General features: G+C 54.3%; 1 protein-coding gene across 2 annotated transcripts; it reads left to right on the top strand.

The window, feature by feature from the left end:
* The first annotated feature begins 1,067 nt into the window (after positions 1-1,067).
* PVRL2 (poliovirus receptor-related 2 (herpesvirus entry mediator B)) lies at positions 1,068-25,318 on the top strand. 2 transcript variants are annotated; one of them, XM_012733720.1, is made up of 9 exons: positions 1,068-1,362; positions 11,544-11,939; positions 14,157-14,453; positions 15,377-15,494; positions 15,762-15,910; positions 21,545-21,698; positions 23,383-23,446; positions 23,602-23,688; positions 24,330-25,318. In XM_012733720.1, exons 1-9 carry the CDS (start codon positions 1,275-1,277, stop codon positions 24,594-24,596), a joined length of 1,620 nt encoding a protein of 539 aa, XP_012589174.1. In that variant the 5' UTR covers positions 1,068-1,274; the 3' UTR covers positions 24,597-25,318. The 2 variants fall into 2 exon arrangements, with proteins under 2 accessions (XP_012589174.1, XP_012589175.1); XM_012733721.1 differs by lacking the exons at positions 21,545-21,698; positions 23,383-23,446; positions 23,602-23,688; positions 24,330-25,318 and adding an exon at positions 18,939-19,807.
* The last annotated feature ends 292 nt before the right edge of the window (positions 25,319-25,610 follow it).

The raw sequence follows: 25,610 nt of genomic DNA on the forward strand, positions 1-25,610 counted from the left end.
CCCCCTGGCGGGCCGCGGTGGTAACTGGTGGTGCGGGCCCGAGGTAGAGAAGGCAGGTGGCTGGCTGCAAGCGGGGAGCCACGTAGAAATAGGCAGGACGAGAGAAACCAGAGACACTGAAAGAGAGACAGAGAGGCACAGAGACAAAGGGACAGCCAGAGAGGCACTGAAAGTGGCGGGGAGACATGGTGACCCGGTGACACAAAAACAGGGGTAGAAAGACCGAGGCCGGAAAGACAAAGCGTCACCGAAACGTGAGGACCGAAAGACCCAGAGATAAAGACAGGGACCGAGAAGACGCAGAGGTAGTGGAGAGACACTAAGAGAAACAGAGAAGGCACTTCGTCTCTCGAAGGAAACGATGCGGCGACTCCCAGAGTCCGAGGCAGAGAGTGGAGGAGGTCGTGCCGAGGTGTCCACAGATGTGGGGCAGACCCGGGACCCGGGATTAGAACCCTGGAGGTGGGGAGACGAGGACGGGGGTGGGGCATGGGGGCGGGGCTCCATCAGGGGCGGGCCTGGAGAGCCCACGTGCCTCACGCAGGTGAGACGAGAGGCTGCTGCTGAGGTGGGCGGGGCTAGAGCTGTGGGCGGGGCCGAGACGAGCCAGGCTGAGCTCCGGGGAAGAGGAGCAACGGCAACCGGAAAAAGCGCGGAGCAAGCGGGGCCGTCGTGTGGGCGTGGCTTCACTGGGCCCGCACGGCCTGCCACTCCAGGGGGTGTGGCAGGACCTTGAGCCGCCGGTAGACCGAGGGTGGGGCGCGGGGCTGGACCTCCTCGAGGAGAAGGGGCGTGGTCTTAGAGCGAGGGGCGGGGCTTGCATACCAGGGGGGCGCGGAGTGAGCGTCCTGGGGGTGGGGCGAGCGGGGAATCTTGGGCCGAGGCAGGTGTAGCGCCCTGGAAGGGGCGGGTGCAGATTGCGAGGGAAGGGCGGCCGTAGAATCCTGGGGATGGACTGGCGTGGAGTCCCGGGAGAGGGCGGGCTCAGAACTGCTCGAGGGGGCGGGGCCGGAGCCTAGGGTCGGCTGGGCTGGGGGGAGGGAAGGGGGGGGTCCTGTGACGTCAGCGAGTCCGAACTGCCAGAACCCGAAGAGGGGCCGGGGGCGCGGAGCCTGGGGAGCCGGGCCCCGAAAGCAAAGCCGGGAGAGCGGACTGAGGCGGGAACTGGCCGGCAGCCCGTGCCCCTCAGACACCTGCTCGCCCGCCCAGCCCATCGGCGCCCGCAGAGTGGCCCTCGGGCCCCCACCCGGGCCCAGTCCCGCCCCGGGCCCCCCATGGCCCGGGCCGCAGTTCTCCCGCTGTCCAGGTCGTCGCCGACGCTGCCGCTGCTGCCGTTGCTGCTTCTGCTGCTCCGAGAAACCGGTGAGAGACCGCAGACGCCCCCCACTCCAACGCGCGGACCCAACCCTGTGAGTGGGGGAAGCCCGAGTACCTTCCCCCATTCTGGTCCCTATCCACCCCCCCCCTTTCTCGCGCCCCCTTCCTGCCTGGCCCCACCGTCTCCGACCCACACACACCCCATTCTCTCTCTCTGACTCCGACCTTCTCACTGCATCCCTTTCACCCCCACACCCTTCTTAATTACAACTCCCCATCCTACGCCGGACTTCTCTGTTACCCCCTTCCCCCTTCCTCAGAAGCTCTCGCCGAAAGGGTTAACCCCAAAGCCTGGCGCCCCTTCCCCACCCCCGGCCAATCAATTAACGCGGATCTGGGTTTCCGTCTCCGCTTAACCCCTCTGGAATAAGAGGAATGCCTCGCCCCCCTCCCCACCCCACCCCCTCCCAGCGGGAGGGTCGCGACGTTGAGGCGAGACCACCCCCCACTTTTCCTTCTCCGGGGGTTGGGTATCTGAGGCAACGGAATAATTGAGGGCCGGAGGCAGATGTCGAGGCTGCGGGGTGGAGAGCTCGGACTTTGGGGCTTTTGGAAGGCCGAGGGTGAGAGTTCCTGCGGACCGGGTCAGGGCCTCGGGGAGCTGAAGGGGTCTCACTGCTGGGTCCTAGACGGCAAAAGGCTGAGGTCTGACTCCAGGGTTACAGAAAAATTAGGGGGTGGGGGTCTAAGTGTAGTGGGTCTTTGGCGGAATTGAGAGCAGGAGGGGTCCAAACTTGTGGGTTACAGATTGTGAACTCTGTCTCCTGGGTCCCAGGTAGAACGGATGAGAGGGCGAGAGGCCCTACGTGGTGGGCTTCAGATTTAATTGTGGCCTCTGGAATGTCTTCCGAGATCCATATATAAATGTGAGCAGGAGATTCTGCCTCCTGGCTTCTAGATATAATCGAGAGCGGGAGGCTTAGTTAGTTGGTTGTGCTCCAGGTAGAATGGGAGGTCGAGTCCCACAGACTGGGTGGGACAGTACCCCTTGCTTGTGGGCGGTGGGTAGGGACGTCCCTGGGGAAGTTTTCCCGGTTTCACTTTCGGCGAGCCCGGCAGGGGCGGGGCGGGCGCTTTCGCGACTCCAGGTTCACGACTCCAGGTTCGGGACCGCTGGGCCGCGGGCTTTCGGCACCTTATCTCGCCTCTTCTCGCGCCTTTGTCCTCCCAGCCTCTGCGGGTGGTGGAAGGGAGGAGACACCGCCCTAGTCCCCCGCCCCTCCTTCTGTGCTGTCCACTCCCCCCCTCCAGTTTCTCCCAACCCTCTAAGGGGAGGGGCACAGCCCTCGAGGGAGGGAGGGGTGGGAGGAAGCAGGTGGAGGCTATGGCCCCGCCCCTTACAGGTGACCTGATGTTTATTCCTATCTGCAAACTAAGGACACTGGCTTTCCTAAGGGTTTGCTCAAAACCAAGGGGATCTTGAGAGAACTCTGGTCACCCTTTGGCCTCATTTTCCCCAGCATGCTTCTGAGTTGTCTCCCACTTGTCACCCAAAGGTGAGTGGGCCTCTGCCCTTTACTGCCTCTCCCTTCTGTATGAGAGATAAGGAGATGAGGTCAGCTGGTAGAACCTGGCAGCTCTGGGGAAATTGTTCAGAAACCACCTGACTTGAGCCAACTGTGGACTTGGAGCATGATCTCATGGAAGGTTCTCCATGATGCTAAGAGACAGACCCTGTACCCATTTTACAGATGAGGAAACAGGCTTAGGAAGGGCCAGCCACTTCCCAGAGCCCAGTCTGTGCCCTGAAGCCAGACTCCAGACTTGAGCTCCTGGCACTGCTTTACGGGGTGGGAATCTAGAAAGTGCCACTGAGATTCCATTTCCTCTATTGTAAAACTGAAATAACCATCCCTTTCCAGCAGAGCTTTCAGGATGATTCTGAGGTCACACTGACCCCATTCAGAAGCGCTTAGCACCTGGTGGGGAAGACCTTCCTCTTCGCTCACCTTCCACCCCTGTGCGTTGCTCTCTGCTCTCTCACCACTCTCTCTCCTCCCTGCTTCCCTGTCCTCCTCCCTCTTTCCCTCACTCTCCTCCTCTTCCTCTGTATTCATTCCGCATCCTCAGGCTTCTCTAGCTGGCATCTCTCTCTCCATCTCTGCAAGCTTCTTCCCTCCTCGTCTCTCTCCTCTGCATCCTTCTGTATTTTCTGTCTCCAGCCCGTCTGTCTCCCGCTCCTTGGCCACCATGGGGAATGAAGGTGCACCACCTGGACTGACTCACCTCCTAGTACAGGCCCCCCTCCCCTAGCTTTCACTGCTCATCCATGTCAGCCAGGCAGCCCCATGAAAGTGGGGGGTGGGGGAGAAGGAACTGCAGGCTTCCTGGCCTGCCACTGTCTCTTCTTGTTAGGGAAGGGGGACTGGGCAGAGGAAAAGTGGGGATAGGTCTGCTGACATATTGGGGGACACAAGGAGAGAAGAGTGACACAGGTATGGGGACAGAAGGCCAATAGAGGGAATGGAATTAGAAACAGTATTAGGGACAGGGTCACAGACACCAACAGGGAGAAAACTGAAAGGTAGGGGAATGAAACACAGCTATGGGGACGGGACAGAGGTAGAGGGTGGAGAGCTAGGAGGCTGCGAGAGAGAAGCAAGAGCAGCTTCAGAAGAGTGTCTTAGAGGTTCCATGACAGGAAGACCCCAATCATGAGGGAAGCCAGGGAGGTCAAGGCACAGGCCATCCTCAAAGCCAGCAGTGCAGAAGGGAGCAGAGGGGGCTGGCTGAGCCAAGGACTGGTGGAGATAGGAGGGACAGGGGATTGTGCAAGCTGGCCACTCCCCCACTGCTGCCTGGGACACTTACATTTTTAATGCCCCAGCTATGCTGAGAAATGGAACAGGAAGGGCAAGAGAGGAGAGGACCTGGCGAGATGGCCCAGGCAGATAAAGAGTATCTCAAAGATGTGGAGAGAGACAGGCTGAGATGGGGAGATCTAGGAGGCAGGGAGATCCCCAAGCCCTGAGACACAGAGAAACAGATACCCTAAAAGTGTCTGGCTTAAGGGGAAAAGATTCAAGACACCCCAAAAAAGAGTAGAAGCCTTGAGAGATTATAGACCCCAGGAATCAATGCAGATAGCAAGTCCAAAGATTGGACGACCCAGGCCCAGAAAAACAGACCTCACATGTGAAGGCACAAAGAAGGAAAATAGATGAGGGGATGTGGGGTATCTTTTGTTTGTTTGTCTTCATTTTTTCATAGAAGAACCAGAGGATAGGTCAGAGGAGCAGGGGGTGAGAGGATTCACTGAGACTGAATAGAGCAGAACAGGCAGATCTACTGAAATACATTGCTGAAGGGAGCAGCAGGGAGATAGGGGAGGTCTGCTGCGCCCTGTGGGTCACTCCCTGGCTGGGCATCAAACTCAGGCCTTCCATGTGATAACACAGAGACTTAGCCACAGGCCACCAGGGAAGTCCCATGTGGTGTGTCTTCTTGCTAGTGGGATGCTCTGAGATTGTTGTGGGAACGGATGCACAAGTGTGTAAACATGGGAAAGACCTGGAAATGTGTGCTTTAAGAGGGCAATCTGTGTTGTGTGGGGATTGTATTGCTGTAAAACTGTGGGTGGAGGAGGTAGACAGAAGAAGTAACGGACTCTGAGAGACACCAGATACAGGAGAGACTGGGAGACCTGGAAGCTGGAGACAAGCCCCAGATGCAGACAGCTAAGAGACATGCACTTAGCTATAAACATGTGGCTGGGCAGAGTGGTGTATGAGGGGTTTGGCCAAGATCAGTCACTTCCAAAAGTATCCTAGCCCACAGTGGATACCTGCAGTGTGGTCAGAACCCAGGGGAATTTCAGCCCAGGGCGGGGCAGGATCTTCTAGTGCTAAGTGGCCACCACCAGCAGCAAGGTGGCTCAGGGTTGGGGGGGCTAGAAGGCAGGTGCAGAAATCCAGGCTGGTAGGGAGCCCCATATCCTGGTGGTAGTGGTGGCTGCTACTTCACTCCCCAGACTGGCTCCCAGATGTCTGCTGTGGGGGTGGGTACTGTGATTAATGCAATTAATTAACTAATAAGGTATTTGCAGCAGGAGCTGAGGCCAGGCTCAAAGCACTGGGCCTTCTGGGGCCTGCTGGAGTCCCCCACAGCCGCATCCAGGTCATGGTGAGAGGGCAGGCACTGTGTTTTATAGGTCTGGAGGGGGTGGCCAAGCCCTGAGGAGCCAGCCAGGCAGACAATCCCAAGGCTGGACCCTAGCCCCCCCTTCTCTGGGCACCCACAAGTAAGCGTGTACCCTCCTCTCCACCTTGATCTTAGTTCGTCAGACTGTGTCTCTGTTCTCCAAAGCTGCTCCCTGGATTTATGTAGTGTCCTGGACAGCCACCACAGGTGGCTGACAGACCAAGGCCACAGGGAAAAGGAAGTATGTCTGAGGACCCAGCTGACACCTCACAAAGCTGTCACCAGGTTGGCTTGCCCAGAGAAGCTGGAGGAGGCCTGAGTTCCCAGGGCTACACTCCCCCACTGGGGTGCTAGCCATGTCCCTGCCAAGGTCAGGGCACAGGCACCCGCCCAGCAGAGTGCTGGACACTAGGGCCCTAACCCCAGGCCAACCCTCCTGGCTTTGATTCCCCCTGCTACGTGCAACACACATGCAACACGTCCTCCCAGCCAGAACCTGTCAGCCTCTGGCCCAACTGTTCCAGCTCTGAATGTTCTTCTAAGCTGCCTTGCCCTCTATTCCCACAGCCCTTAGCCTGGTCCAGGTGCCTTTTCTTCTTCTTTTTTTTTTTTAAGTTTTATTTATCGATGCATACAGAACTGTGATGCATACAGAACTGGGGTACAGGCCAGAGGTGGTGAGAGGCTTCACCAGAGACAGAGCGGGGAGCAGAACAAGCAAATCTACAAAGTACACTGCTGAGGGGAGCAGCAGGCGGGTCAGGAGAGGTCTCCCGCGCCCTGTGGTCACCTCTGGGGCAGGCGGGGACCGAACTCATGCTGAGGTCGCTTTAGCTTTTCAGTGCTGTGCTTTAACCCGCTGCGCCACCAGGGAGGGTCCAGGTGTCTCTTCTGAGTGCCTGTCTACTCCATCCTGGTGACCTCCTGAAGCACAGATCTCCCCTCCCTGGCTCCCAGGACAAAGCCCCACCTCTAATCCCATCTCAGCCTATGTGATAGTGTTCTCATTCCTTATTCAACACAAATATAGAGCTCCTGTATCATGCCAGGCCCTGGAGGTACAGCAGTGGACAAGACAGAGATCCCTGCCCCCTGGTGTTTGTGTTCCAGTGGGGAAGATGCACTGGGTGCTACGAGAAAATAAAGCAGGGTCCAGGGTCGAGGAAGTTTTTAGGTCTCTTATAGACTGGGCAGGGAACTCCCTGAGCAAACACCTGCAGACATGAGGAAAGAGTAATCCAGGGTGTGAGATCAGCATGTGCAAAGGCCCTGAGGCAGGACTGCCTGACATGTTTGAGGAACCATGTGGAGGCCAGTGTGGCTAGTGCAGGGAAGAGAATGGGAGGAGGGTGGGAGAGATTGAGGGTCTGTGGGCCACTGTGAAGACGGGGGCTTTGCTTTTTTTTTTTTTCTTTTATGCAATTCAGTTGATTTTTACTATCTTACAATTTATAATTCCAAAGGATTTAAAAAGTCATATTTTCTTAACTTGTTTTTTCATATGATAGTTTTAATAGTTAAATCAAGAGACCCTATGTTCTAGCCCATCAAGATAGATGTGATACTTAGCTCTTCTTTATAGGTGGAATCCAGCCTGCTAAGTATTTCCCAAGCTCCGCAGCATCTGCTTGTTCATTTGTAAGGTCCCTTGGCTTCCCATGCCCCACAGTGACTGAGCACCACTGAGTGTATAGACTCGTGTTTTCTGAAACCAGCTGCAGGTGTAGAGCATGGGATCTGGGCGGGATCTGGTGTCACCGGCACAGGAAGCTGCGGGACGTGCATGTGCACATTTTTAAAAAGCATTTGGCATAACTGCCGTCAAAATGTGCACTGTTTGCTGAAGAGAGGAGCTCCTTTTCTAGGCTTTTCAGCCTGACTGGTGGAACATCTATGCTTTCTCCTGAGTGAAGTCCTGAAGGACTCTGAGAAGAGAGGAGGGCCACTGCCTGCTGTGGCTTCTCAAGGACAGACTGAGGGGTCGGCAGGGGTGTGCACGTGCCCATGGATGAGGCCAGGCCGGGCCATGGAGGGGTCAGGTGTGGCCCAATGGTAGTTATATTTTGAGGGTGGAGCTGACAGGATTTCTTGCAGAAATATTTCTTTGATGGGAATGGGGAGTGTCCCCCCTGAACATTTTACAGAGGTGGGAAAGATTACATGATGGGTGGGTCGCCCTACTGGGTCAAACCCCCCTCCTATTCATCCATTCAGAATTAGAGACTTAGAATGGGTCTCTTCACCCACCAGGGTGGAGAGCCTCCTTCACTCAGCAAATTAGCTTCTCCTAGGAGTAGGGCTTGCAAACACTGAGGCTGCGATTATGAGCAGAACAAGACCTGGTGGGGCTCTGGGAGGTCATGAATATCTCAGATGGGAGAAGGAAAATGAAGGCCAGGTGAGGGGGCTGGGAAGCTCCTCAGGGAGGGGAGAGGTGTGTGGCCTTTAGGGCAGAGTGTTGGGAATGAAAGTCCTCCTTGAGTGTCTACCCCCACAGAAAGCAACAAGTAGGGATTTTTTTTTTAAAGATTTAATTTATTTCTGCATACAAAGCTGGAGTGTAGGTGAGAGGTGCAGGGAGTAACAGGATTCACCAGAAACAGGGTGGGGAGCAGAACAGGCAAATCTATTGAGATACACTGCTGAGGGGAGCAGCGGGGACACAGGAGCATCTGCTGCGCCACATGGGTCACTCCCTGCCTCTCCATTGAACTCGTGCTAAAGGCTTCTGGTAGCTTTATAGTTAGATCTAGCCCCTTGGTAAGCCCCCTGTAGGTAGGATATTAAATCCTCTTTAGCTGTCAGTGGCTCGGACTGCAGCTAGAGGCCAGCGGGCAGCCACCCTCAGAAGAGAGATGGAGATCTCAAAATCAGTCACAAGGACTGTGCTTTAGGACAGGAAACCCAAGTCCCGGTAGGGATGCAGGGATCCAGAAAGGGATGTGAGCTTCGAGGGCCTGGACCATACCTTCTCTTGGAAAGGAATCGGCTCTCCTCCTCAGTCTCCGTCGCATCCTTGCTGAGGACTATTAGGGCAATATTTGCCTCCCGCTGCAATGTCAAGGACCAGCACTGCCATGACACCCACACCAACTCAGCCCGATGTCATTCACTATTCACGGAGCACCTGCTCCTAGCCAGGCCTTGGCGTAGGCTGTGGGGTAGTGGGGACAAGACAGACTGCCCTGCCTGAACAGGCTGACCATCCGGCCCCAGCCAGTCTCTGCTACATGGATTCCCCAGGAACAGATTCCTCACATTCCACCTTGCTCTGGCAAATCCCAAACCCTCCCCCACGTCCAGCCTCAGTTTTAACCTCTGGCTCTTTACTGACCTCTGTGAGGCCTTTCTGCTATCTGATAATCCTTCTTGTAGTTTCACCTTTTCTTCAGGCCTGACATTCTGAAGAACCCTCTAGGGCTCCCATTTGCCTCCAGGAGAAAACCTCCATCCTGCTTTGCTGCTCACACAAGCTGGAAGCTTTTTCCTTAACTACATGCTCTTTCTTCCTCAACCAGCTAGAAAGGGACACAGTGTTAGGCCGGCAGGTGGGTGATGGGTGTTGTCACCCAAGGAAGGGCCACAAGGTGTCCCCTTAGCACCCCCCAGCTGTTGCTTGCCCCTAGGAGTCCTATATCCTGATTTTGTCTGGATTTTGACCCTTAGCTTCCAGATCCTTCTGTGCTGCTAGCTCATAATTGAATTGTTCGCCTTAAACCAAAACCTCCTGTTATTTCACCAACAAATTTCCTTTTTGAAAGCAGCAAAAAGGAAATTTTGCAAGTGCAATCTCAGGTTAATACTCACGTGCTCTGCCCAGAACAAAAGTCAGTTTGTTTTATAGCTTATATAGCTTTTTGAGAGGCTGCCCAGCAAACAGAAACGCTTTTTTCTTCGCTGGGCAAGGAAGCAGCATCATTTCCCATTAGAGATGTCACTTCTCACAGGAAACACAAGGCACGTTGGCTACAAAGCACTTTGCTGATTGTGCATGTGTGTAGAACTTCTAGCCCCCTAACCTTATTTAAATAGGGTTTCTATAGGTTAATTTTCTACAGAACTTTCACAAACAATGCTGAGTGGGCCAGAAGTAAATACAAATGAGAGTCAGACTTGGCTTGCAGGAAGCCACTCTGAAGAGCTTATAGGGGGATATCTAGTGGAATTGTTACATGAGCCAAATCTGCATTTGACAGGTATGAAAACTTAGGTTTGAAACATGGTCACCCATCTGGGAAGTGACAGAGCCAGCAGGAAGCCTTCACACCACACACACACGCCCGTACACACGCACACACACATTCACGCACACACACCTCTGCTCTAGGGTCCCACACTCTTGACATTGTGCGCTATAATCCCTCCAGAGGGAAAAGCCCCATCTCTCCTGAGGTAACACCTTTGGGTTTGTTGTGTGACCATGTGAAGATTCCTTAAGATGACAACTATGTCACAAAACTACCTTCACTGCCTGGGGTGGGCCCTACCCAAGGGGTTGCCTTCTGCTAGGGAGCCCCACTTTATAGCCACCAGTTAATGTTCCCTTGGTGAGGTTAGCCTCTGTACATGCTCCCCACCCCCAACCTGGTCAGACAACTGGGCAGCAGTTGCCCCTTGAGGTGGGTGTGTGCCCTTGGCTTTGCCTCCCTGCAGAGTGTCAAGAGCCACGTGTAATTATAGGTACCCAACTGTTTGTTTATCAAACACTGATCTCGTGTTTCCTGTGCCTGGTGCTCACTGCTCCACAAGTATTCTTTAATCGTCCCACCGCCTCCAGAGGGTGGGCGTTATTATTACTCTCATTTTACAGCTGAAAAGTGAAGCACAGGAAGTTAAAGGACCTGCTCAAAGTCATAGAACCGGTTAGTAAAGTCAGGATTCATACCCAGAAGTCTGGGCCCTGCAGAGCGCCGTAGCCTCTTTCTGGTCTGAAACCAAAAAGTAAGCTGAGAAATGAAAACACACATCAACTTAAAAACTTGGATGTAAATGTTCCCAGAGGCTTGATTCATAATCACCAAAAAGTGGAAACAGCCCAAATGTCCATCAATAGACGAGTAGATAAAATTCCGCACACAGTGGAATGTTACTCAGCCATAGAAAGGACTGAAATCCCAGTCTTGGCTACTTAGAAAATGTGATACTGAGCAAAAGAATTCCCAGAAAGTATCCGATTCCGTTTATCATTACCATTATTTTATTAAGAAAAAAAAAAAGACTATCTTCCAATCAACGTAATTTTCACCACTCTCATGTTATACCCACTGTTCTGCTTCCTTGCCTTTCTGCATATAGAGTAGTCTCAATGTCAGTCTACACTGTAATAGGTTGAATTTTACTTTATTTCATCTTTTAATCCCCACGTCATCTCCTTCCTCTCCCAATCTCAAAGCCCTCACAATATTTAAGTGTCCACTACTTTTAGTGTCTCACTCTATTAAATCTGCTGTATAAATGTCCAATATTAACTTTTTTAAAAGATTTATTTATTTATGCATACAAGAGCTGGGGTGTAGGCAAGAGGTGTGGGGGGTGAGAGGAGTCCCCAGAGACAGTGGGGAGCAGAACAGGTGGATCCACTGAAATAAACTGATGAGAGGAGCAGCAGGGAGACAGGGGAGGTCTCCTGCGCCCTGGGGGTCACTCTCTGGCTGGGGATCGAACTCAGGCCACAGCCGTGATAGTATTGAGACTTAGCCCCTAGGCCGCCAGGGAGGCCCCCACTTATCTTTTGTTTGTTTCCTGACCGTGAGTGAGTACACTGCACACATGACATTTCAGCAGCGGTATTTACTTGGAACACGAATACATGACCACAGTGTGGTCATCACAGCAGAGGTCCTGAACAGAAATTCCAGAATGTGTAGTCTCATCCCATCTGACACGTGCCTCGTGTTCCTCGTGGGCCTTTGAGGAATCGGACTCAGGAGGGTTCCTACATTCAGGGTGCCCCAAGTAATGGTGCTGCCTGGCCTGAAGGCGCTGGGATCCTTCCACAGCTGACCACCTCTTTCCTCTCTCTTCAGGCGCCCAGGATGTGGGTGTCCTCGTGCCGCCAGAAGTGCGGGGCCGCCTGGGGAGCACTGTGGAGCTGCCCTGCCACCTCCTGTCCCCAGCTTCTGAAGTCCGAGTCTCGCAGGTGATGTGGCTGTATCAGGATGGGACCAAGAGCTACCAGAACGTGGCCACTTTCCACCCTCTATATGGACCCAACTTCCCCAGCCAGAAGCTTGGCAAGGAGCGGCTGTCCTTTGTCACCGCCAGCCAGAGCTCTGGGGCCGGGCAAGGCTCAGAGAATGTACTGCGGGACGCCACACTGGCCCTCCGGGGGCTGACCGTGGAGGACGAGGGCAACTACACCTGCGAGTTTGTCACCTTCCCCCAGGGAACCAGTCGTGGGGTGACCTGGCTCAGAGCCATAGGTGAGTGAGGTGGGCCCAGAGCGACAAGGTGGGAGGGCACATGTGCGGAAGCCCCCGTCTGGGGTCTGTCTTTCTCTGCTCCAGCTGAAGGTCAGCTTTCTCTGTGGGTTTCTGCCAGTTGGCGCACCTACTGTGTGCCAGACACTATTCTGCATGCTGGGAGCCTTGCGAACCACATGATGCCTTTGATCTCTGCCTGGAGAGGGCAAGAGGAACAAGTTCTGAGTAGGGAAGGGGTGTGACCCAGCTTAACTTTTCAGTCTCCTTCCTGCTGCCTGGGGGAAGTAAGAGGAGCTGAGGCTGGGAGGCCATCAAGGAGGGATGGTCCCTTGACCAAGGTGGAGGCTGTGCGGGGACACACCTGGAAATAATTAATTTGAGAGTAATTATATTACCAAAGAAAGATTACATCATTGGATGTCATAATCAAAGTAAGGGACCTGGTGGCATCTTTTAGAAGAGTTGGGGAACTCTTAGTCAAGTTCTATAATAGGAACAGGAGCCACCCTTGAGCCTGGGACCAGGCGCCGAGGAGTGTCTGTGCAAGCAGAGGGAATAGCATATGCAGAAGCAGGGCCCTTGGCTAGAACAGAGAGGAAGTTGGCGAGGCTGGTGGCAAGGACTTGAGCGCTGGCCAAGGAGGGGGAACCCAGCAGGGCCAGAGGGCGTGGCTCAGGTCTGTGAAGGTGGCTGTGCTTTACCCAGAGCACCAGAGGGAGCCGGTGAAGGATTTCACAGCCACCAGAGCACTCTCATCAGGTTGCTGAAAAGATGACTGCTGTGTGCAGGACCTTTTGAGGGGTGAGCAAAGGTAGACTGGAGAGACCAGGTGAGGGAAGCTGTGGGGCAGAAGGAAATGAGCTGCATAAAGACAGCAGACACTTATCCCCGGATTGAGGGAGGACGGGGATCTGAAGGACTCCAGTCTCCTGGCTCCAGCAGGAAGATCAGCATGGCCACTGAAAGGTGCTATTTCTTAACCAAAGCTGGGGGTTCCTGGGGATCACAACTTCCCCTGGCAGTGTCCCAGGAGCTGCGTCATTCTGAGCACTTTATTTTGCCTCTCCCCACCCCAGAAAGTCTGAGAAGTTTTCCCTGTCCCACCCCTGGGCAAATATCAATACTTTCTTTTCCAAAAGACCGTGAAAACCACCGTTGTTTTCCACAATTCAAAGCCTGCCCTCCCCAGCCTCCTGCTTCCCCTCATAAGGAGGCTCTTCCTGTGCAATCGTTTGTTCTGTTCAAGAGCTCTGTAGAGAGCATCTCTATACACCAGGCCCTGCTGGACTCTGCTTTCCTGGAAGAGCAAGTGAAGCCAGTGTTCCTAATCAGAGTCAGATGAGAGGGAATTCCCTTGAGGAAGGGAAAATAAGATCTGGAGAAGGGAGGCCAGAGCATCCCAGACACAGAATCCTCCCACCATGTGTGGGAGCAGGGCCTGAGAGGCCTATGGGGTGTGGATGCCTGAGGACAGATGGCGGTCAGGAGAGGCAGGGAGACAAGAGAGGAGAAGGGAAGGGGAGGAAGAAGGAGACCAGGTATATACTACATGGAGAAGCTCCAGGGACAACCCAAAGGGAGATCTCCAGAAGGCAGCTAGAGCTGAGTCCAAAGTAGGGGGACAGTTTGCTTACAGACACGTACTTGTAACTCTGGTGGTTGTTACTGCTCATGAAGGGATTCCCCCCAGCCCCCGCCTAATATTCTATGATGTCTTCCAGGAGAATGGGTAAAAAGGGCAGCAAGTGACTAGCTTTGGGGATCTCTGTTATCTATCCTACTCTGGTACCACTAGCTGATGGGTGATTATAGGAAAAGAAGTAGGTCTTCATCACAGCTGGACCTTGAGCCACTTCATTCTACCTTGGCTTTTCTTTCCAACCCCACTCTCTCACAGGCTCTGGCCTCCCTTCTCCAGATCTTATGACAACATTTTATAATAGCTAACACTGAGATAGCATATTATGCCAACGTTGTCTAAAGTTCTTCATAGGTCAGTAACTTAGGCTGCACAGTGATGCTGTGGGTAGGTACCTTTATATTCTCCGCTTTACAAAGGAAACTGAGGTACAGGCATGTGTCTAAAGCCATGCAGCTGCCAAGCAGCAGTACTGGGATTTGAACCCAGGCAGTTGGGGCTTAACCACTGTGTTCTGCTGCTGTTTGTTGAATGACTACAGGGAAGAAATGACTCTTCCCCACTGTTTCTCTCCGCAGCCCAGCCCCAGAACCACGCTGAAAAGCAGGAGGTCACCCTCAGCCTGGAGCCTGTGCCCGTGGCACGCTGTGTCTCCACGGGGGGCCGCCCCCCGGCCCGAATCTCCTGGATCTCGCCCCTGGATGGCGAGGCCACAGAGAGCCAGGTGCAGGGGCCCGTGCCCGGCACAGTCACTGTCACCAGCCGCTTCACCTTAGTGCCCCTGGGCCGAGCAGATGGTGTCAAGGTCACCTGCAAAGTGGAGCATGAGAGCTTGGAGGAGCCAGCCTTGCTGCCCGTGACCCTCTCCGTGCGCTGTGAGTGCATCAGGATGTGGCCATCTGCGCTGGCTTCCTGAGTTCTCTTCATGCTGCCCCTAACCACTGCGACTCAGAATGTGTCAGCATTGGTCAGTTTCATACTGTGTGTCCATTCCCGCCTCCGTGAAATCAGCTGTGGAGAATATTTACAGCAAGGACAATGGCAAACAACGAATCAGGGCTGTTGCTTTTTTCTTCTTTTCTGCTCTTCAGAGAGCTGTTTACCAGCACACTACTCCACCCCCGCCCCAGCAATATCTTTGCTGACTCCCAGGGATCCCAGCTGACATTGTTCAGCTACTCTAGATCATGGTGTCTAAGAACCAGCCCAACACTGTCGCTCCCACACACCCATTCTCACTCCCTGGGCACCATCTGTGCTTACTCTCCTGGAGTCTCTACACCAGCCTCTGCCTCCCATGCCTGACACTGGCCCTTCCAGGCCTGGTCAGTACTGACCTTCCCAGTATGTTCTAGGCTAGCTCTTCCGGAAATTGCCACATGGACGCCCCCGATGGTAACCACAGAGGCTCCCTGTGGCGTTCTTCCACAAACCCTGACAAGAAGTGACTTCACCAGCACTTGCGTCACTGTCCGCACACACACCACACCCCAGCCCAGCGTTGCCTGTACGCGCCTGCCCCCACGCCTTCATCAAACCCATGCCCTTATCTGCAGCCATGCTGGGAATAGCGGGTCCCTACAGTGGCTTTCTCGCACGGCCTGCACTCAGCAGTAACTTCCTCATGACCTCAGCGGCATCACGGAGTGTCTGGACCGGCCTTGGCAGACAGTCTGGAGGGATCGGCCCAGCTCCCCCTGGCTGACACTGGCCGGTCAACCCCTTGGGAGCCCATCCACTCACTTACCTGCCACCTATTTAGAGTCTCTCCGCCTCTGAGCCAGTCCTTCTTCCCTAGACCCCCCTGAGGTCTCCATCTCCGGCTACGATGACAACTGGTACCTCGGCCGAAACGAGGCCACACTGAACTGTGATGTCCGCAGCAACCCTGAGCCCACAGGCTATGACTGGAGCACGTGAGTCCTTGCAATTCACCCCTGGGGCCCAGACTCCTGGGTCTGAGGAAGGAGAGGGTTAGAGAGGAAGGGGTTGGGGGATGAACTTCTGGGTCTGAGGGAGAAACACCAGGGGTTGGACACTAAATCCTTTGGGAAAAGGAAACTGGTGGTTTGGGATCTCAAACGGTATTTTTAGGTACCTGGAGTTGGGGTCCTGTGGGGTGATCATCAGGGACAGGGCCTGTGACCCTAGGGTCTCCCTCATGTGACCCCTGCACTCTCCAGGACTTCAGGCGTCTTCCCAGCCTCAGCGGTGGCCCACGGCCCCAAGCTGGTCATCCACTCAGTGGACAGGCTGGTCAACACCACCTTCATCTGCACAGTCACCAATGCCATGGGTTCAGGCCACGCTGAACAGGTTGTCCTTGTTCGAGGTAAGTAGCGGATCTTGGGGATGATTTGTGAAGCTTGCGGCTACATTCCACTTGTTCCGCCCTCTGGTTTTGGAGCTACATCCGGGGAGGCTACGCCACAGCCTGGGGAGGGGTTCAGACCTGCCGCATTGTTGGGGGAGGAGGGCCAGGTGTCTTTGCTCTCTTGCTCCCAGGCTGGGGGTTCAGATTGGGGGTGACAGAGTAGGTGATGGCAGAGGAGTGAGGAGGGCACCTATGCTGGGGTTTCCTAGAAAGTGGCCCTCGGAGTGGGCTTGAGGAGGAAACCCTGGATACTACCTGGCTCTAGTCAGTGAGACCTAATCACAGAATCACACGGACCTGAAAGAGCAGAAACATCCAGATACAGGGATTTCCTACTGTGAGTGCTGGCTAGGAAACCAGTCTCAGCACACGTTGGGAAGTTTGCTTCTCTGGTGTGGTCCACTGCGTCTGAAGTGGAAGTTCTCAGAGCCTCCCCAAAGAGAGCTCAGGAACATGGATAGGCCCCAAGACATGTAGCTAGAAGGGAAAAAAGACAAAGCCAAGCTAGGCCCGAGGGTTACATTACAACTTTGACCCCCCCACACCTAGAGGGATATTGGGACTCGCCACACGCTCAAGAAACCCAGAGACACATGGACCCCAGGCTGGGAATAGAGCCCCTTCCTGTCAGAGCCATGGTTTCATCGTTACCAAGACACCCACCTGAGAGCAGGGGCACCCACCAAGACACAGAATAAAGTCATATGATGCCTGGCCAGAGCCCATGAGACACCACACTGGTGGAAAGACACCATACCTCCCAGCATCCCGTCAGCCCATGCAGCATCACCTGTGCAAACACCTGAACACTTGTGTGTGGACTCAGCAGTTGGAAAGAGAAATAGACAGATACAAGCCTAAAGACAGAGACCTGCCCTTCCCGAGACCTAACACATGGGCGCACACACACTCACTCTCTCACCTCATCAGCAGTTCCAACACCAGGTGGGACACACTTAATTCAGAACATGGTGAAAAGCAACCTGTCCAGAGAGGAAGCTGGTGACTGGCATGCTTAGGCACAAACATACACAGGAGGAACTTGGAGACACCTGCACATATAGAGGCTGAGCAGAAACTCAGGGACACTCAAATGTTCTCACTTGGAAACTCCAGGAACCCACCACAGATTCTCTGCAGATTGGCCTCCTCTGACAAATATTTGCTGAGGTTTGCACATGGCCAGCCATTCTACTTGGAAAGACAGTGGTGAGGGAGACACAGTCCCGGCCCTCATGGCACACCCCAGGAGGATCAGCCCCACCCAGCCAGCGAGAGGCCCAACTGGAAATACACCTTTAACTTCTGCCCAGAAACATACCCGGGAAACTGGCCTCCCCAGCCAGCTACACACAGTAGGCACCCCCAAGGTGTGGAGCCTGCAGAAGGGACAAAGTCCCACTGAAGGGCCATCGGCAGAAAATACCATCACCAAAATGCCTTGAATGCACAGAACCCTTAGGGATGTTCACTGCCCGAAACGTACTCCCCAGAGAGAATACACTGGCTCCAGACTTCAGCCCTTGGGTAGTTTGCATCTGGTGGCGTGCACACCCTCAGAACCCCATCAGGAAGCTGGGGGTACACATAGACTCACTGCAGAGAGACTCAGCTTTATGGAAAGACATCCCCCCGCCCCAAGAAGCCACAGACACTCACATGATCCAGATATACTAGCGTGACAGGTGCCGAAAGAGGATCCCACAGAAACAGGCACACTGAGCACCCTAGAAGTCCTATAGGAAGGGAGTATGCCCACCCGGAGAGGGCTCTCCCTCATGGCTCTGGTGGCAGAGGCCGCAGCATGTCACCTTCCCATACCACCACACAGACCCAGGCGCATGGTCACAGACACGTGATTTGGGGCCCACACCACTGCAAATATAGAGGGGCACTCAGCCGGTCCAGGCTGAGGAGAGTCACCTGGCAGAGTTGGGAGAACTTTGCGACACACAGACAGAACATACTTGATATCTTTCAAAAGGCCACCCCAGAAACAAACAAATGTACCAATATGTGCTAAAGCTGGTTCCAGATGTTTCTGAGGCATGCTCCCAGTAGGAAAGCTGGTAGACACCTCCCCACAGTGTGCAGCAGACGTGTGTCCCCCCAGAAGTTCCTTTCAATAGAACTTGTCCTTCACACTTGAGATAAATGTTTTCTATTCTGTTTTTGGTTCTCAGTGCTGCTTACAGGTCACTTAAACTGATTGCTACCTTCCTGGGTTGTGACCCACCCCCTATCTGAAAACGCCTAGAAATAGGTGCTTTCAGCATCCTGGCCCACACCTCTCGTGTAGAGGGGCGCGGGGAGGGCTGCGCAGTGCGGTCACCAGTGTCTGTGTGTCCGTCACGCAGCGGGTCTGGATGTCCCTTTCTCACCCCCCCCCTGCCCTCCTTGGTGCCCCCTGGCGTTGTGCCCCACCTCCCCTGACCCCTCTCCTCCCACCCACTTCAGGGAGCACTAGAGGAAGTCAGGACAGTTGGCTTCCTGGGTTCCATCCCCACACCTGGTCACCTGCCATGCTCCCACCTGCTTGGGGAGGAGTTGTCACGCCACAGCCCTTCTCAGACCCCCTTCTCTCAAGAGTTTTAAATCAGCCTGGAGCTCAAATCCAGCTCTGCCTCATCCCGGCAGGAGCCTCCTCAAGAGCAGGGGGCCTGACCTCAGATCTTACATGAGAACCAGGTGGAAGAGCTGAAAATTGGGTATTGCCAGAACTGATGTTTCCTCCCTAAAAGAGATCTAGACTTTTCGGTGTAAACTGGTTTTTGAAATACTGGCCAGCGAGTTTTAACTTTTGAAAAACTCTGTGTGGGTGTAAGGAAACTATCTGAGGCCTCCCAGTTGTCACCTACCCGCTCCACTTCTGCCTAGAGTCGCCTCCCTGACTCCCCTGCCACTGCCCTGGCTGTGTTGTTCCCACAGATGTATCCTCTTGACCTCTGTCTCCCTTTCTCTCTCTCACCCTCCTCTCTCTCCTCAGACACCCCCCGGGCCTTGCCCCGAGACATGGGTCCAGTGGTGTGGGGGGCTGTAGGGGGGACTCTGCTGGTGCTGCTGCTTCTGGCTGGGGGGTCCTTGGCCTTCATCCTGCTGAGGATGAGGAGGAGGAGGAAGAGCACTGGAGGAGGAGGAGGAGAAGGCGACATCGACGACAGAGGATCCTACGATCCGAAAACTCAGGTGTATGGGAATGGGGGCCCAGTCTTCTGGACACCGAAAGCCCCTGTTCCCCTGAGGCCAGAGGGCAAGGAGGAGGAAGACGAGGAGGAGGAAGAGGAAAAGGCAGAGGTGGGCCTCATGCTGCCTCCACCCCCGGCACTAGAGGACGACATGGAGTCCCAGCTGGATGGCTCGCTCATCTCACGGAGGGCGGTTTACGTGTGACAGACAGACAGACAGACATAGACAGACTGAGACCCGGGTGGCCCGGGTGGCCACACCAGCCAAGGGTTCCAGACTGGTTGGACTGGTTCATCTGGATGATACTGGAGCTCAAATGCTACCTCCCACTTTCCCGGAGGGAGGTGGAATCCCACACTGGACTTCTGTCTGCAGGGCCGCATGGGTGGGGGGAGGCTGCGGGGGAGCTGGGTAATGGACCCAGAGGACACCCCACAGAGACTGGTTTTTGGCTCCCACCTGCCCCAGCCCCAAGACACTCAGGAGTTAATAAATGCCTTGGAGGAAAATATCGGGGGTGTCTTGTAATACATCGGACCCCCTCCTTGGGGGGTGGGGCAGGGACTGCTGGGTCCCAGGTGGTGGGAAAAAAGAAACAGACCTGAGGAATTAAGATCCTAGTGGGGTTCAGTGTGGGGAGACGGGTCCTTGAAGGACAAGTTGGACACCTCAGCTCATTCTGTTTACCCTCCCATGTCAGGGAACTGAGAACTGGGCTTAGGGGCTGGCACTTGGATTGGGGGGGGGGGGCAAGCGGCGGTGGGAGGAGGTTCCAGGGCAGACAGAGGCTGCCTCCCTGGGTGGAGGGATCAGTTTGGTGGGAGGAATGAGATTTCCTGGATGGGGGGATTCCAGGAGGTAGGGGGATATTAGGGCCCTGGACTTGGGAGGACAGGGTGGCGGCTATAATCTAACTAGTCCACTTAGGGGCAGCTTCACAATCCCAAGGTTGTGGAGGATCTTGGGTGAAGAAGGTACTAAGAAACAGCATTGTCACCTCTCCACACCCCCAAGTGGCTTTTCCAGGGTCCTTCCTCTTCCCTTGTCCATGGCCCAGCCCCCAGGGGGAGGGAGGGCCTGTGGCTCTGTAACTCCCACTCTCCTCACCCAAATTCTCCCGCACCCAGGCTGGGGGCTGAGGTGGGGGATTGGCGGGGTCCAGGTGAATCCCAAGCCCACTCTGCTCCCTCTGGCCAAGTGTGTGGCCACCTCTAAAAAGCAGGTGGCCTTTGTCGGCTACAGGGCAGGAGGGATGTGGAGAGCTCATTCCCTCCACCAGGACGACTTCCACTTACTCTCGCCCTGGACACAGCAGGGATGGAGCCTGGAGACTCAGGAAAACCCAAGGCTGCCCTCCCAGGTGCCAGTGCATACCAATACCAAGCAGAACAGTGGTTCTAGGAAGCTGGCCTGGGAGGAGCTGTGAGGAAGCCCCACAGAAGACACCTGCTGTGGACCAAGAAGCCGTAGCAGCCTGGGAGGGCCTGGGAGCAGACCTCCCTCCACCGGGCATCTCTGCCCTAGTGCATAGCAGAATTGGTGAAAGCTGCAGGAAGGGGGGCCGCTTTTGTGCATGTTTTCATTTCTGTAACTCCTGTCCCCACCCCACCACGGGAGGGCCTTGCAACAGGGCAGTGCTGAGTTTGTCATCACAGCAGGTTTCTGCGGGCCAGCGCTGGCCCCTCTTAATGGCCGGCTCACAGTCTAGCACAAAATTGGCAAGTAAACAGGAATTGCTCCAGCGAGGGATGCAGGAAGCAGGAAGCAGGAAGCACTACAAAGGAGAGCCGCAGGGGGCCGTGAGCTTCTCCAGACCCTTTTTCCTGTTTGGCTGGAGGAGCTCCGATTTGCGATTTGTCTACCAGTAGCGAATGAGGGTTTGCTGCCCCTACTTCAACCCTCTCGGTTCTCTGCCTGGAGCTCTGCCTTCTCCCTCTTTGCACTCCGCCCTCCAGCTCGCCCCTCACTGTTTGCTGTCTCCTGGTGGTTCAGCCTCCCCCTCCAAGGGTCTTTACCTTGAAACGCTGGATGTTCTGTCTCCCCCTGACCCTCCAGGTCTTTGTCAGATGTTCCTGCTTCCTGCTAAGCTGGCTGCCCTGCAGAGCTGCCCTACATTTCCTGACCCCTCCCCCACGGTGCTCTTGTCTCCTGCATCACTTACCTGCCACCTGCATGTGAGCGGTGTTGGTTTCTGTGCTGTGGCCTCTCTGCCCAACCAGAACACAGGTTCCATGGCTGGGATGTGTGTGCCCCTGATCCGCCTCCATCACAGCGAGTGCTCAGGAAGGGTTAGTTGAATAAGTGAATGTCCCCTGCCCATGGTTGCAGGTGGGGGTTGGCGGCTGGGAAAAGAGAAATCGTGGCGTCCTACCGGAGACCCCCCTCACATTGTCCCTCTTCTTGCAGAAACCCCCAATACGGCAGGTGCAGGGGCCACGGGTGGCATAATTGGAGGCATCATCGCCGCCATCATTGCCACAGCTGTGGCTGCCACGGGCATCCTCATCTGCCGGCAGCAACAGAAGGAGCAGAGGCTGCAGGGAGCAGAGGAGGAGGATGAGTGAGTGATGGGCCCCAAGAAGCAGATGGGGGACACGGGCGGGGGGGATGAAGGAGAGGAAAATCAGCCATGGTGGCTGCATGAGTGACATGAGACCCCCCATAACTATGACTTCAATGAAAGAACACCCCATATCTGTGTCTCCCATAAAGTGTGGGCATGACAGTTCTGCTCTGTGAAAATAGCCGGTAGCCCAGGCTCCTGCTGGCTTAGCTCCCTTTCCCTGCACTGTGGCCTTCATTCACACTCTAAGATGGCTCCCCACTCTTCCCTTGTACATGACAAACAGACATGGTGATCCTGACCTCAGCGGGAAAGAGACGTAGAGAGTCATCACTTCATCTCACGTTTATTAGCCAGAACCCAGCTGTGGGGAAAGCAGGGAAATGTAGTCTTCATTCGGGGAGGCCCTGTGCCCAGCTAAAAACTACATTACCAGGAGAGAGGAGGAGGTTGGCTATTGCAGGACGCTAGCCCCACTTCTCTGTGTAGGGCACTTTTTAGCTATCTCATGTGACATGAGAAGCTTCTCATCTATTCATTGACTCAAGAAGTATAGAGAAGGTGCCCACTTGGGGTTAGGCCCTGGAGATTAGAAACAACAGTCATAAGACAAACATTTGAAGTGTCCACGCACATGTGAGTTTGAGTCCTACATTTCTGTGAGAACTAGTGGTACCCGGCAAAGAGGTCAAAAAGGTTCAGAGAGCTGAAATCACTTGCTGAAAGTTACTCGGCAATTAAGCATTTGTGGGGTCTGAAATGGCTCTGAAATCACAATACCCAGTATGTGTACATTATGTGGGCAGGGGACACTTGTTAAAAATGCATATTTTTGAAAATGCCTATTCCTGGGCTTCACCCCAAATTGACTGAACCGGAACTATTACAAGTTTGTATTTATACTGAGCCTCCGGAGTTACTCAGATGAATAAGAAAGTTTGTGAACCCTTTGCCTTGTTTTAATGACCTAGTCAGTGCAAACAGGCAGCTGATGTTCCCATCTGCTATGCCTCACTGATGCTGGGGCCCAGTGGTGCCCAAAATGGCACTGGCCCTGCCCTCCCGGGCTCACAGTCTAGAGGAGACACACCCTGCCCGAATAGTCACAGGGAAGCATGACCAGGGCCATGCTAGGGAAGCTGAAGAAGCTGTAAGTTGGGGGCGGGGGGCACCTGAGCAAGCATGGCGTGTCAGGGAAGGCTTCCTGGGCTAAGAGACATCCCTGGATGGAAGCATAATGAGCACCCGTCATTATGTATTTGGGATGCTGTGTCTGTGGGTGTATGGAATGAGGGGATTTAACATAGTTGGGGGAATAGGAAGAACTTCATTCACTTCTGCCTTCATTCTTTTAATAAAAATTTACTGAATCCATCATAAGGGGTTCTGGGAAAGTGATACTGACAGGTGACACATCATTTTCCCTCACGTGGGCATAGTGGGTGAGGTCACTGAAGATCAGAAAGAACAAACAGAAACTCAATAAGCACAGCTCTATATAACAGTGGTCTTTGACCCTCCAGAGGGCCAGGGAAGCTTCCTAGACAAGAAACTCATGAAGGAAGTAGGGAGTAGCCAGGTAAGGGTGCTGGGCAGGTGGAAGGGAGGGTCAGCCAGAGGCAGTGCGTGGAATGGAGGACTGCGGCGTAACCCTCCACCTGACTAAACTCCTACTCTGCAGTCTGGAGGGACCTCCATCGTACAAGCCACCAACTCCCAAGGCCAAGCTGGAGGAGGCAGAGATGGTGAGCACTTCCCTGGCGCTCAGCTGCCCCACCTCTACCCCTACTTTCCCAACTAGGCCAGGACTGGGAGCGCGGGGGCGGGAGGCTGGAGGGAGGTTGGGAGAGGCTGGCATTGGGGAGGGGGAAAAGCCTGACTTGTCTCACTCCCACCACAGCCCTCCCAGCTCTTCACTCTGGGGGCCTCAGAGCACAGCCCACTCAAGACCCCCTACTTTGATGCTGGCATCTCATGTGCTGAGCAGGTAGGCCTTGGGGGAGGACAAGGATGGATGTGGGTTTGGGTTTGAAGTTAAATGGGTCAGTCCCTAACATGAGCAGTCAAGGACTAATGGTTACAACTACAGGTCAGGGCTGTCTTTGATCAGAGCTGAGAGCATCAGCATGTCACGAGGCTTCAGTAGGGGAAGTCATGGCTGGAAAAGCCCAGGGACATGAGGACAGAGTGAAAGTCACTCTTGTTATTCAAGATGGATTGGACATCTACCTCTGCCTGACACTTTGCCTAGAACAGGGACAAGGCAGATGGTCCTACCCTTCAGTGGTCTATAAGAGGTCAGAGGTCAGGTATTGAGGTTGAGACAAGTCAAGACTCAAGAGGCTGTTTAGGTTTAGCTGAGGTCACGACTGAAGGCAAAAGTTCACGGGGAAAGATGGAGCCAGGCAGCAAAATTCAGAGACACAGCTAAGAGTTGACAGGGTGACATCCATACTCTGGGCTTTGAGTTAGGGATGAGCCATATAATTGTCCCAGTGAAATATCATCCTAGGTCACAAGGAAAGGTCAGGCCTGGTTGCATGGATAGGGTTCAGAATTCAAGGGGAAGATTGGAAGTCTGTTTGGTGTGGGGCTGATCTTGAGCTCCTATCCGCACCCCACCCCTAGGAAATGCCTCGATATCATGAGCTGCCCACCTTGGAAGAGCGATCGGGGCCCCTCCTCCTGAGGGCCACAAGTCTGGGGTCCCCCATCGTGATGCCTCCGGGGCCATCTGTTGTGGAGGGTGTTTCCCTGAACCTAGAGGATGAGGAGGAAGAGGAGGAAGATTATCTGGACAAGATCAACCCCATCTACGACGCCCTGTCCTACTCCAGCCCCTCTGACTCCTACCAAGGCAAAGGCTTTGTCATGTCCCGAGCCATGTATGTGTGAGCTGCCATGGCTCTGGCCGCCCACTGCCTCACCTTTAATCCCTCAACTTTCTGCCAGGGATGGTAATGCCCACTGACCTCTGGCCAGGTCACTGTCAGTTAACACACCTGCACCCAAGGTGACCCCCACCTTGGTGGCACCACTATGACCTCTCGTCCAGGATCTCTGACCCAAAAAAACTATCCTTCGACAAGGAAATCTGATAACTTTATCTCATATCTCTGAACCAAGAACTTAAAACTGTGCTCTGCCTCCCCTCTCAACTCCAAAATGTCAAAGACCTCAAACCTATGATTTGTCCAGTAACTGTAGGCTAGGTGTTGGGGGCACCCTGCTGCTCAGACCTGAGCCCTCCAGGCAGCAGAGTGACATTGGCCCCCTCCCTGCCCTGTTCTCCAAAGGTAGGAAAGAGGGCATTCTCCAGCCCAAGGCAGAGCTTCCCCATCTGCTCTCTCCTGCAGGCAGGAGTCTCAGGGTTCTGAGCCCCTACTACCCTAGTTCCTGTCTACAGAGAATTAAATCCCAGCCCAGGGCCAGATGAGCCTCATGCAGTGTGTGCCTTGATGGTCCAGCCTCAGGAGAAGAATTTGCTGTTACTTTGAAGACTACTGAGTCTTTTTACTCTTGTCCAGTTGGATAGGACCCAAACCTCTCTGGGGTGGGGAGTGGGTCACCTGGTTGGGGGTAGAAGATGTGTTGTTGTTTTGTAATATAGTCTTTCCTACAAAATAATGAGTTTATACTTTCACCACGGCTCAACTTGTGTTTTCTTTGGGATGTGAAGGGAAGGGGTTAGTGCACGGGAGGGCCAGGGCTTGAGGGGACTCGGACTAGGAGTCAAAAGAGGTTCGACGAAAATAAATGGGTCAACAATGTGAAAAGAATACTTTAGTGGAGGGGGAGGGATTAATGAGCAAAAATGGAAGGAGAGGGGCACGAGTGAAGGCTAAGGTGGTTCATGGAAAGGAATCAGTGCAACAGTCTAATGAGTAGTAGATAGAAATATACGGAGCA

This window comes from Condylura cristata, unplaced genomic scaffold, assembly GCF_000260355.1.
Source record: "Condylura cristata isolate star-nosed mole 26May11 unplaced genomic scaffold, ConCri1.0 scaffold00041, whole genome shotgun sequence".
Lineage (NCBI taxonomy): Eukaryota > Metazoa > Chordata > Mammalia > Eulipotyphla > Talpidae > Condylura > Condylura cristata.

What these genes read in the sequence shown, in the direction of transcription:
- PVRL2 (XM_012733720.1), top strand. Translation starts at nt 1,275, where the DNA reads ATGGCCCGGGCCGCAGTTCTCCCGCTGTCCAGGTCGTCGCCGACGCTG. An exon ending in GACCTGGCTCAGAGCCATAG is followed by an intron (nt 11,940 to 14,156) that starts GTGAGTGAGGTG and finishes TTCTCTCCGCAG; the next exon opens with CCCAGCCCCAGAACCACGCT. An exon ending in ACAGGTTGTCCTTGTTCGAG is followed by an intron (nt 15,911 to 21,544) that starts GTAAGTAGCGGA and finishes CTCTTCTTGCAG; the next exon opens with AAACCCCCAATACGGCAGGT.